This window comes from Malaya genurostris, chromosome 3 (genome assembly GCF_030247185.1).
Source record: "Malaya genurostris strain Urasoe2022 chromosome 3, Malgen_1.1, whole genome shotgun sequence".
In the NCBI taxonomy this organism is placed as follows: domain Eukaryota; kingdom Metazoa; phylum Arthropoda; class Insecta; order Diptera; family Culicidae; genus Malaya; species Malaya genurostris.
In genome coordinates this window covers 237819262-237833119 of record NC_080572.1, presented here as the reverse complement: position 1 = coordinate 237833119, position 13858 = coordinate 237819262, and the positions used below count along the sequence as shown (strand labels likewise).

The window sequence follows — 13858 nt, the reverse complement described above, 5'->3', positions numbered from 1 at the left end:
ACGACGTCGATGACAGCGATCGAATGGCGGAATTGGACAATGCCAGCCGCCAGTTAACGGATACGCGGGCAGCATGTGGATCCGTTTGCTGTCAGTTGATGGATTGCTCATACACGCTCCTAGAAAATGGATCAATTTTCAGTTTAAGATTTTCAGAAAGAATTAGATAAACACAAAAAATCATAATGTGCTTACAGAAACGATAAACCTTCGAAAAATCATAAATTGAACCGAAATATTTTTTTAAAATAACTGGAAATATCTGCAGTTGAAAGATTTTCTGATAAACTTTCGAAATAACAGTGATAGAACCAATAAAAAACTCAAGATGGAATAGTCTATGGTTTCTCATGTACTATTCAAATACGACCTCTCGATGATTTCGGTTCACCGTCAGGTGTAGTTCAATTATTACTTGAAACAAAAGAACAAGCGTCGAATCGCTACATGCGTCGTTACTATAACAATGTTTGTTTATGTAGTACCATTCCTAAGCAGCAATATGAAAGAAATCTCGGTATTTTGCTGCATGACGAGTAAATCTTGGAACTTGAAAAATCAATTAAATTATTACTAAGAATATATTCAATTCGTTTTAATCATATCTTACGAAGCGTTAAAGTGAATGGAAGTAACACAATATTTTGTGTGATATGTTTACAAAAGTTTACTTCCTTCCAAACTTTTATTGTCACTATGGTGTTTTACCGTCATTTTCAAATGTTTATCGACGCTAATTAACGAAGAGTCAATCAAATTGCAGTATTACTAAGTTCACTGTTTCACGATTAATGATCCGATATTCTTCGATGAATCGTATGGGACATTGTAATCTTGAGTTTATCTATGATAGAACTTTTGAACAACTGAATCGGTGCAGTGTATATTTACACAATATTACAGACGAAATGCATTATCCCCCATTGTCGAAATGACGGAATGAACAATACAATTATGTTATCAGACCCTGTCAGCTTGGAGCGAAATCAATCTTCAGTTCGGCAACGCCATCGCATGGCATCACATTCAACATATCATGTCAATTGTATGTGTGCGCAGCCCTGCTATTTTGGTGCGCACGAATTTGACATTTCTCTCCCCTACTTCTATGTATGAGATTCGATGCGGACTCACCGGAGGGCGACATGCTCGCAAAAAAGGATGTTGCCAATGATTTGTTTGGGAAATGTGAGAGCTGGATATCTTGTTAATATGATGTCTTTAATGTTATGTAAGCAAAACTATATAGAATATGCTGGCTAACATGTTATTTTTATGTAGCTTGAGTTCCACGCATTGTAACAGGTCGGCTGAAAAGCTCGTATCGTTTCTATGAGAGGGCGCCACTAGAATTAAATCCATACCATTTTCAGTTAGTACCAACCTTCAACAGATACGTGTATAAATTTGACAGCTGTCTGATTATTAGTTTGTGAGATATTACATTTTGAGTGTAGCTACTTTTGTTATTGTGAAAAAAAATGGAAAAAAAGAAATTTCGTGTGTTGATAAAACACTACTTTTTGATGAAAAAAAGTGCCGCCGATATCAAAAAATGGCTTGATGAGTGTTATCCAGACTCTGCACCGGGCGAAGCAACAATTCGGAAGTGGTTTGCAAAATTTCGTACTGGTCATATGAGCACCGAAGACGATGAACGCAGTGGACGTCCAAAAGAGGCTGTTACCGATGAAAACGTGAAAAAAATCCGCAAAATGATTTTCAATGACCGTAAAGTGAAGTTGATCGAGATAGCTCACACCCTAGATATATAAAAGGAACGTGCTGGACATATTATTCACGAATATTTGGATATGAAAAAGCTTTGTGCAAAATGGGTGCCGCGTGAGCTCACAATCGATCAAAAACAACAACGAATTGATGATTCTGAGCAGTGTTTGGAGCTGTTATATCGAAACAAAACCGATTTTTTCGTCGATATATAACAATGGACGAAACATGGCTCCATCACTTCACTCCGAAATTCCCATTTCACACACGAAATTCCTTTTTTTCCATTTTTTCACAATAACAAAAAAAAGCTAAGCTCAAAATGCAATATCTCACAAACTAATAATCAGACAGCTGTCAAATTTATACACGTATCTTTTGAAGGTTGGTACTAACTGAAAATGGTATGGATTTAATTCTAGTGGCGCCCTCTCATAGAAACGATACGAACTTTTCAGCCGAACTGTTAGTGATTGTCCATTCTGGACACCAAACATTAAGAACAAAATCAAGTTCTTTAAATGCTCTGCTCAAAATAGAGAGACCATTTTTAACAAGTGAAGAAATATCTCAATGTGACATTGCGGTAATAGCCATAAAACTAATGCAAGTCTTGGTGCAAGTACTTCTTCTAAATATATCAATCCAAATATGACGAAACCAACAACGTGTATATAGTGTAATAAAGGGTGATTTTTTAAGAGCTTGAGAACTTTTTTAAACAATAAAACGCATAAAATTTGCAAAATCTCATCGGTTCTTTATTTTAAACGTTAGATTGGTACATGACATTTACTTTTTGAAGATAATTTCATTTAAATGTTGACCGCGGCTGCGTCTTAGGTGGTCCATTCGGAAAATCCGCTTTTTTATCGACAAATTTTGTTCAGCGATGAGGCTCATTTCTGGTTGAATGGCTACGTAAATAAGCAAAATTGCCGCATTTGGAGTGAAGAGCAACCAGAAGCCGTTCAAGAACTGCCCATGCATCCCGAAAAATGCACTGTTTGGTGTGGTTTGTACGCTGGTGGAATCATTGGACCGTATTTTTTCAAAGATGCTGTTGGACGCAACGTTACAGTGAATGGCGATCGCTATCGTTCGATGCTAACAAACTTTTTGTTGCCAAAAATGGAAGAACTGAACTTGGTTGACATGTGGTTTCAACAAGATGGCGCTACATGCCACACAGCTCGCGATTCTATGGCCATTTTGAGGGAAAACTTCGGAGAACAATTCATCTCAAGAAATGGACCGGTAAGTTGGCCACCAAGATCATGCGATTTGACGCCTTTAGACTATTTTTTGTGGGGCTACGTCAAGTCTAAAGTCTACAGAAATAAGCCAGTAACTATTCCAGCTTTGGAAGACAACATTTCCGAAGAAATTCGGGCTATTCCGGCCGAAATGCTCGAAAAAGTTGCCCAAAATTGGACTTTCCGAATGGACCACCTAAGACGCAGCCGCGGTCAACATTTAAATGAAATTATCTTCAAAAAGTAAATGTCATGTACCAATCTAACGTTTAAAATAAAGAACCGATGAGATTTTGCAAATTTTATGCGTTTTATTGTTTAAAAAAGTTCTCAAGCTCTTAAAAAATCACCCTTTAGTTGAGTGACTCTCGATATGCAAGTTTCAAAAATGCCATCATGGATCTCTGCGAATCCCCACATGTAAATTTATTCCTATTCTGGAAACATTTTTACTCCATTTCGAAAATAACGCCAGTATTATTATATTGACTAAAACGTCAATAATTAAAATAATAAAACACGTAATTATACATGTGAGTGTGAGATTCGATCTTGCATTTCACTGACGAGATTCGTAATTTCAACCTCAATTGAAGACAAATGTAATCGGATGTCTAATTAATTTTTCAAACGATTTGTTTTTCACATGAACACAAGAACATGCTTTTTTTTTATTTTTACAATAATATGTTGTCAGAAAGGTTCCTTTTGTTCCTATTGCATTGGAACATTCTTCCACGATCAGTAACTGAACCAAATACAAATAATAATACCCCTAGGTCCCATACAAACGGATCGCCAATATGTGGTTCACATAATGATCAATTTAGCCTAGCCTGTTTGACTGTTTTCTCATGACGGCTTGGAAACGTTGAAAATAGAAATTTCTGGCAACGATACATCGATACATAGTTGCTACGACACGAAAGTTGTTTGTTGTTGTCTGTCTATTCGTCAATGAATAAAATTATGAAACCGACTGAATGATGGAATTACGTTTATTCGGATTTAAATTAGTGATCCTGAAAATCTGAATTCAGGTGATCATAAATGCGAGGGCTGCAATCCAAGCAAATTAGTGTATGCAGAATCGGTTAATATTAAAGAACTCGAAAATCAGAGTTTGCACAAATTTATCGTTTCTATTTGAGGTTTTGATGTAGCATTATGTGTATATGTAAGTACCGGTCCCAATTCTAGATGGGATGCTAAATGCACATTATCAGTGTGTCGAAATATATTCATAACATTTAATATAACTAAAGAGATGCTTAGTTATTCGCCAATTGTTTTTATTCAATATTTTTCAATCGCCATTCCTTGGGCCAATGATCTACAATCACGCTTAACAACATAGTTATCAGATACATTAAATATTCGGTGCGATTATTACAGTATTCCAATTGCAAAGAACCATTGAAGAATATTAGTCAGCACATTCCACTGGAATTTCTCCAGCTCATCCCACGGGGATTTGAACCTGAATCTAGACTTGATTGCATGTTGTGGCTTTTCACAACGCCGACGAGATGGTCACATCCTATAGCCCATCGTAGAGATGATGTGTAATATTCGTTGTTGGCCGGTGCATCATAGTTTATAATACTGAATCCTTTCGGATGCAGTACGTTGCGATACGATTTTTCGTGCGAACCGAAAAAGCAGATTCTCTTAAGAAACATTTAGCCAGTTTGAATCCAACTGTAAACAGGAAACCGTGGACCGAATCTTTGGTCCAAAAAGAAGTGTAAAATTGTTGGTAATATCATTTAAGTTACATGTAACATGAATTCCACTCCTTTCAATTTGTCTCTGTCATGCTGTTTTTGATAAACCAATACACGAAAATTAAATTATTCTTTTAAGTAAAGCTAATACAATACCTCTTACCAGTCCATTTTCAATTTCCAAATTTCTTTTTCTACGATACAAAGTAGAAACCAATAACCAGTTAAACAGGCTCTGCTAAATTGATCATTCTGTGAACCAAACATTGATGGTACGTTTGTATGGGACCTAGAGGTATTATCATTTGTATTTGGTAGGAACACAGGGCAAATTTGCGGCCGTAAGAGCAGAAGGCCTCAGAATTTGTCGATAAGTCGTACAATATTCATATCACCGAAAACGGAAAAAACAGCTTGTATAATATTTTGAATTTACTTTATTGGAAAGAATTTTGTTGGAGTGAATTGTAAAATGCAAAGTAAAGTTTTGTTATCACCACTCTTCAGTGATGAAAATTTCCGAAAACGGATATTATATCATCCACAGAAAATTTTTGAAGCACCCCTACATTATCCAACAGACCACCCGTGCGTTAAATGACATCAAGGTAGTTCGCGTGACGTTCGAGAAGCACTGCTGAAAACAAAACTGGAAAAAGAGACAAAACAGATACCAGAAAATCAGCAGAAAAAAATCGACTTTGGATTTCGATGGTTCGTGGTCATCGTCGTCGCAAGTGTCAAATGAAAAATTCTTAGGCGAAATTTGATCCGTGACAGGAGAAAAAAATTGTGGAAACGTACCTTTCGCGAGCAGTTTTCCGTCGTACGGTTTTTGTCCGGTTGCGATCACACGGTGTTTCGGAACGGAACGGGCCAGTGCAGTGTGTGTGTGGAAAAATCTGTGAACGAGTTTAAAATAAACATTTTCCTTCCCCGTCGCCCAGTGCGTTTATTGTTTTCGATCGGTAGAATTTTGTGACGACGCTTGTGTTTTCGATTTAATCGCGCACGTCGCGAATTTCCCTTTCGATTTACTGGCATTAATTAGTAATTAGTCCACGTATGGTGTTTAACAGTTCACCTGTCGGTCAGAGTGCAGTTTTGGCGTAAATTTCGTTCGTGTAGGAAACTCGGTTTCTCGAATCGATTTTGTCAACATTCGCCAATTGTACCAGGGACGAACGTAGTAACAAATTGGCAAGGTAATCTGCTCTTATCGATTGCTGCTGGCTGCGCGGGGTGGAATAAGGAAAAAAAAACGCAATCAGAAGGTGATAAATTAGGTTTACTTTTGCTGGTTTGGTGACTGTTGTTACGGTTATTCCACCTACCCCTCCTAGACAGTGTTTAACGAATCGGGATTAATTTGGTTGAAATCAAATTGATAATCAATCCTGCAGGCAGTACTGGAAGCTGGTATGGCAGAACCGAGCGCAGCGCCGCCACTGGATCCTGCCGGACCGGGTCCAGACATCAATCGAGCCAACAATAATGGCAATGCTAACACAGGGGGACAGGGGGCCGCTCCTACTCCACCTCCCCAGCCGCCACTAATGAACCCTGCTCCTAGAGTTCGAAATAATGCTCAGGTAGGCTTTATTTTATTGGATTATGAGACTGCTAGCATTCAGTTGTTTTTGTTGTTTTCTTGCGCTAATGTCAACCTTTTTGCAATTTCAGAATCCTCTTATAAATGTTCGGGATCGGTTGTTTCATGCGTTGTTCTTCAAAACGGCGATCGCCTATGCGGCAATGGTTCCTAAGTATGTTGTTTTTATTACTGTCTTTTTGTTTCCAACAACAATTCAACGCTTAATATCTTTACTTTCAGACCCATTCGGCGGGCTATCGAATTGGTCATGCTGCTGAATGCGTTGACCGCCTTTTTTATTCTGATCTACATCCATATTCATTTCTCTCAAACTCCCACTACTTGCTTGGAGCACGTGAAGAACGACTGGCCACGGGATGGAATTTTACGGTATCTTTTCGTATTACGTTAGTTGCGAGTATTCAAACTTATTTTTGTTTGTTTGTAGTGTCGAAATCCTGCGGCACAATCCGACCGCAGCGAATGCGGCTTCGTCGAAAGACAAAAATCCGGACGGGGACGAAAGTGAGCTGAACATGTTTGGAAATACCCACAAAAACGGGATGATCAGTATCGATCCGTCGACTACGCTGCCCCACGAACAGGAACAGAATCAAAATCCGGAACTGCCGTTGCAGAGTTACGCCAACAGTAGCCCGTGGTCCAACGGGCAGCAATCGAAGGAACTGATGACATCGGCGGACGTGTATCAGCCGTCCAAAATAGACCCGGCAGTTGGACCCGGAACGGACGACACCACCGTCCGGAAGGTGGAAGTTAATATGCCGATTGTGAGTACGAAATTTCCCGGACGGGAAGCTCCTATGGATGTTCACCGAAAAGAAGATGTAGAAGAAGCAGAAGAAGAAGAAGAAGAGGAGCAGCTATCGGAGATGCAACGGCTGCAGAAAGATTTCGGTGAAAATGTCGTGGTCTATACCAATGAGACGATTTTGAAAAATCTGGAAAAAATGAAAGAAGAATTACCGGAAACAGAACTGCGAACGGACGTGCCGGAAATGGAGAAGCTAAAAAATGCCGGTGAGTTTGAAAGTTCCCTCCCCTAGCCCGTAATTGGTAAAGTTTAAAATTGACGACCGGTTGGCGTTCTGTTGTTTCCATTTTCTTCACGTTTCGCCTTCGGCTCATCAGTGCTTGAAGCAGTTCAAAAGGAACTATCATCTCCGCCTGGCTTCGCTTAGGTTAACAAAGTTAAAGAAATAGCTTCTTATTAATTCTACTATAGAAATTCAATTTTGTCTGGTACTGGAGCATTATTGTTGCACGGCGAGGGGGCAAGTGGTATGACGAGAGTTTCTAGTTTTCAGCAATCCGCGACTTTCATAGCGCGGCAGTTGATGTGGATGATTCCATTTCCATTGTGGTAAAGAGGATTCCAAACAACCGAACGAGCGAGTGAATAGTATAGGCAGACTTTGAGCAACAAATAACGTCCTCCAATTTGTGGCCTGAGCGCAACTCAGTTCCGATGCCACTGTTTTTGTTTCCTGACTTTGAGCAACGATAACCTTCGTCGATCCGAATAATTCTTCATTTTAATTCTACTTTTTAACAAACGAAGGTTTTGTTATGCGCTCAGCCAAGAAGCTAGTTAAACCTATTAAATTGATTCGAGGTTCGCAGGTTCGAGTCCTGTCTCTGAGCGTATCTTTTTCCAATAAATCATCTTTTCTGTTAGTTTTTCATTCATTTGGCTTCTCAAATATATGTTTCTGCTCAGCCATTGCAAAAACTAGTCAAACTTGTTAAACTGATCCTTCAATCGACTTTCCATTGCATAAGATTAATGTTTTAGTAGATTTAATATAATTTTGTCTGTTCCTGGAGCACTATTGTTGCACGGTAAGGGGACAAGTGACAGATTCTTCTATCGAAGGGCGTGACGACAGCTTCTATTTTTGGAACAAAACAGAGGAAGATTCTGAGTTTTAATAGCGGCATGAAATTTGTTTTGTTCCTTGACTTAGATTAGGTTTAGTTTATTGTTCAATGTTCCATTTGAGAAAGAGAACGGGGAACTGGTCTATACCAGTAGGACGGGTAAGTCGATGTCTTCCACGCAGCCCGCGCCTGGGTTCGATTCCCAACCCCGAACATAGCGTCGGAAAGTTTTTCTGGCCCGAAGAGGCGAATGGCCTTTAACTTAAAACCTCTGTACATAAGAAAAAAAAAAGAGATGAACACAATTGGTATTCAGTGTTTTTCAACCACGATGTCTCCAACACAAACAAGCTCTATTTATTTTCCATTCCAAGACTGATAAGATTATTCAGAGATCAATTCCGATTAATAATTGTTGTTAACTTGTTGAACTTCACCCAATCACTTTTGAACGATTGAAAGATGTTTGTATTAATTTAGGAAAATCGTCTGATATCGACAATGTTTGCTCAAAAGTGATACAAGATTGTTTTCATGTTATCGGAAACGATCTGCTGGACTTGGTAAATGAATCGTTGTACACGGGGCACGACTCGCTGGTGGTTCCTAACCCCAAGTTTAATGGAACGAATAAAGCCGAGGAGTACCGATTTGAACAGCTATAGTTTGCTAATGCTGGCACAATCGGGATATCGGAAGAGTCATTTTTGCGAACCCGTTTTTAACCTGGTTTTAGCAAAATGAACGGAAGACTATTTTTGCAGTGCTCTTGGGTCTCAGGCGTGCTTTCTTTCGAAACAATTTCTAGACCTATATTGTTACGAACACATCAACGCTTTGGTATCGGAGGTATAGCACATAAGTGGTTTGAACGATATTTATGTGATAGAACTCGGAGAACGGTTTTCAACGATGTTGTGCCGCAAGGTAGTGTTTTAGGACCGATTTTGTTTATTATGTACATTCATGACATGAAGCGGGTTTTGTGAAAAAAATTTGTTTCCGGACGATATTGTTCTGTTCATTACATCTAAGGATTTGGAAGAAGTGGTTGCACATTTGAACGAAGACCTATATTCTTTGGTTCAGTGGTTAGAATTTAAACAATTAAAACTGAATGAACTAAACATGTGGTTGTTTCTTTTTCTATCACTGGACATGAAGCCAATGTTAAAATGGATGGAGAGATTATTGATCACGGTAGACGATTGAAGTATGTTGGAGTCACAATTAATGAAAAGCTAACATTCCAATCTCACGTTAGCAATGCCATCAAGAAGGTTGCCGAAAAGTACGGTGTATTATGCCGCGTAAAAAAGGCGGGTGGGTGATGTCAGAGACATAACTGGATGTCGTGAATACGAAAACAACTGACTTGTTCCTTAACACAACTTTTGCACATTTTTCGCAAAAACAAAGAAGGCTTCACTTGATCTCGATTACTGTGAATTTTACACAGCGAAAAGTGCACAAATCTAATCAAACTGTTCTAGATTTGCACTAAACTGAGGATATTTACCTTCGATTTGCGAGCAAGAAATCCTAATAGTTCTTTGGAAAACTTTTAGAGCCATTTGAACGGCTGATTTTGTGTAATGCTCTCCACTGTTGTCCTCTTTTCGTTGTTTTTTCACCAATGCAAACGACTAGCTGCTGTGACGTAATCGCTCTTGTCGGAAGCGAAACTAGCTTTGCAAACGACACACAATACATCTGCTCGCAGTGGCGATAGAATCCAAACTGATTCAATTTTTGTTAAGAGGTTTTTTTTAACGTGATTTCGTTTGGAGTTTTTTCACTAATGAGCGGTTCTAACGGCTATAAAAATAGCAGCATATAGAATTTAAATTTCGATTATTTCGTTTCGGATTTGCCTTTCATTGAAAGAAACTATCAGAATGCTGTACGGGATTAATTCCTGCCTTTCAGAAGGACCAAATTGTGGAACTCACTACGATATTAAACACTGTTCGGAACATTTTTCTTGAACGATTTGTTGTACAGCAGCAGATATTTTGTTCTCTTCTCCAGAACGCGTTCTGATTGGCTGTTGTTGACATGGGTAAAATGAGACAGGTTTTTCAATAGTGTACTATTGAAATACTTCAATGCTGTTTCTATACACGATTAAGTTGAAAAATTTCGATCCTATTGGTAGTTAGATTATATAAATCCTTTCACAGATCACTGAGCTAGGAGCTTTAAAAATACGAGAAAGGTAAACGCGCCTTATGAATTATCCTCTTTCATACTCATATCAAACATTTAAGAAAAGTTTAATTTTGAATTATTTGAGATGATGTCACACAACTGAAAATTTCATCATAAAATTGTGATCATATTTCCGATGGCATGTAGCAAAAATTATGTTGATTCGTTAGATACAACAAGAGATATTCACGACCAAAAACTTATCACTCTCTCACAGGGTACATTTTGAAAAGGCGCCCCATAGTAAAGTAAGTCGTATTCACGACAAAAATGATTTAACGACCAGTAGTAAAATTCTCCTGTATAAATCGTTTTTCCTCACAATAACCTCTGCTCATCGATTCTGTTCCTTGCTAAAAACACGCAAAATTTGAGACAACAGCGATTGAAAATTAAGGTCATGCGATTGATTTTAAAATGTAAGAGGTATGTTGGCTCATTTTAGGAAGCAGTTGCACAATATTGTGAAATTAGTGTTTTAATTCAATACAGTATGGTTCAATTTCTAACAGAGATTACTAATACGCATCTTTCCTACGATATGAACCATGTTGTGAAATAATTCTATCGAGACCTTCGGTTGTAATTGTCGATCCCAAATATCATGTTTTTCGTTTATTCCCGCCACCCCAATTGTATTTTGTCCCATGACGAAAATAAGATCTGGCCAGAGCAAATATGGATAAAATATATTTTCGCCCACTTTTTAAAATGGTCTTTTTACATAAAATGAGTTACATATGATACTTCGTAATTAACTATAGGTTAAGATTGCAAAGCTATTCTAACTATCAATAGAATAATGTCATATCTAATTCAAATAAGTTTACTCAAAGCGCAATTTTGCAATCTGTCTACTTAAATGCAAAAAGTTATCGCTATATGACGTGAAGTAAAACCAGCTGGACTCCGATGTTTGAAACGTCTTTTTTCCTGTTCTATGTGTGGCGTTTCTGGTGACGTACAAATTCAAAAAAGTGGCAAAACACCCGCAGGTGGATTCCATTAGTCGCAGAAGTAAACACGACTGTTATATTACTTTTTGCAGGACCCTGGTCGAGAGCTTGCTACCTTAATCAAAAAGTTCCTGGAATCACCACCGTGTGGCACTCTCAGTCACTCGATTCGTTTTTTTAGGATGCCACATCTGCCAAATTTTCAGCTTGTACAATTTTCAAAACGGAAAGGAATTTGCAACAACGAGCTTGCATTAAATTTTGCGTTGAAAACGGTTTTGAGGGTGCGGCGACATTGCCAATGTTAGAAGGGTGTTGTTTCGACTACGATACTCTGACGAAATCAGTCGTTTATCAGAGGCACGAACGTTTCAGAACTGGCCGTGAGTCTGTGAATGATGATGAGAGAAGCGGTAGGCGATGTTGCTCACAGTTTCCATTGATTAACACCCTTGTAATCATAAATCCCTTCCACAAGACCAGAACGTCAACGAGGAGTATTATTTGAGCGTTGTGAGACATTTGCGTGAAGCTATTCGCCGAAAAAGACCAGGGGCGGCATTATGTATCTCGATTCGACTAAAATTTTATCGAATCGACCACGTTTCGTATTATGGTTCTCGATTCGAAGACACGATCATCGAGCTTCGTTCGACTTCACTCGATGAAGTATTAGATTATCGAGAAGTTTTGGGATTATGGAATCAAAACAATCGAGCTCGTAAACGACCGAACTCGATAAGAAATGGTCGAAAGCCTTATTACTATCGACTATGAGTTTTCGAATACGTTTCTTTTTTATTTAAAAGTTAGTTATCGATAACATCATAGATGTTCATAAACATATTAGTATTAACTATCTTTATTCTAATGCATTGTTTTGTATATCATTGCATATTTTGTGTGTTTGGTAGAATTCAAACTGTTTAAAAGCACATTAATTGAAAGCTGCGTGATATTTATTTAAAATAACAAAAGTAAGTCGAAACTAACCTATGCCCAGTAACTGTAGTTTGTAATTAAATTTTCTGAATCCTGTGGAATGAAAACGTCGCTCAAACGGATTGTAGGAAAAAGCTTATTCGCTCGATAACAATGAGCAAATAATGTTTTTACCCATATATCTAACTCAAGTAAATTGAAAAATTTGTCCAAACACCTTCAAAGTATATGGAATATGTCAAAAGCATCACAATCTCGTGCTATTAGCGTGTATTTGACTATTCAATAGTACCTAAATAGATTATGAATACTGCAAAGAATGGGTTGCTCCTGGTATCTTAAAGCTAAAGCAATATCTCCTAATAAATATGCCAAAATACTACAATTAAAGCTGCAGAACCTAATAAGCCTTTGATTAAAACTATACATTTTGATGCCGTAAATTTTATTAGACTTGCAACAATACACGAAAAACACAGAATTTTTTGTATTATAATTTCAAAAGTTCATCTATAAATTGTGTACAAGAACACACTTGAAAAAATTCTGAAATTTACTTTTTCAAATGGAGTGGAAACGAATCTGCTTCTTGATTTAAATATCAGAAATGTGCTCATATTAATTTCGTGACAACTTACAACCGCAGTATTACGAACATTTTTCTTCTTTTCAGTACTTGAAGCAAATAAATGTAATCGAAAATACCTAAACAATAATTCACAGCTTCATTCTTTTTCATGATTCCAATTCGAGCAGCGTCGGTCGAAATCTAGTACCACATTGTTAGGGTTTTGATCACGTGGTCGAAAGTGATACGTAATGCCACGGTTCAGTCGAATCGACTTCGAAAATAATCGTTTCGAGCAACTCGTTTCGAGATGCCTAACGTCAGCCCAGATTTGTGGGCAAAAATCTCGTGGATCCTTCCAGCACGATAACGCACCGTCACACAATGCCATCGGTATCCGTAAACATTTGGCTAAAAACGAAGCGAATACCATTCCGCATCCATCATTTTTCATGAAACTGTAAGTAAAATGATGGCGACGAACGACATATAATATGTAAAAAAAACAATGAATCTGTAGCAGAGAATGAAAAATGAAAATGAGAAATCTATTAGAGGAGCATTTTGGTTATAAATTGAATGACTAAATTAGCCGTCTTCAACAACATGCACAAATATGTCTCTCTCATATTAGTCCAAAAACAAAATACTCGCATTTTATAACCATTCATAGGTAGTGTCTGTTTTACTAGCGAACAGAAGGTGTGGTAAGCTCACAGCACTGAATTATTGAAAATATTCCGTATTTCTATGTTTCGGTTTTGCACGATACGCTTTGTGCGATGATTCGTTCAATTCATGTGTTGCGGAATTTTGCGCGCCTTATTTTGGCACCAAGTTTTACCATTACACTCGTTCATACCGAACATTTTAGAAAACTTCAACTTTGAGTTATTTTTGGATATATCACTACTGCTGAAAATTTTATCATTAATTGTTGAACATATTTCCGATGTTGTTACTGCCCTAAA

At 37.9% G+C, this 13858-nt stretch overlaps 1 protein-coding gene across 4 annotated transcripts in view; it reads left to right on the top strand.

The window, feature by feature from the left end:
* The first annotated feature begins 5369 nt into the window (after nt 1-5369).
* LOC131438722 (uncharacterized) overlaps nt 5370-13858 on the top strand; it is a 265881-nt gene continuing 257392 nt past the window's right edge. Inside the window, exons 1-5 of one of the 4 annotated variants that reach the window (XM_058608933.1) lie at nt 5370-5919; nt 6118-6306; nt 6398-6480; nt 6549-6698; nt 6757-7349. In XM_058608933.1, coding sequence (XP_058464916.1) covers nt 6136-6306; nt 6398-6480; nt 6549-6698; nt 6757-7349 — 997 coding nt within the window. In that variant the 5' untranslated portion in view covers nt 5370-5919; nt 6118-6135. The other 3 variants (XM_058608930.1, XM_058608931.1, XM_058608932.1) reach the window with 3 other exon arrangements.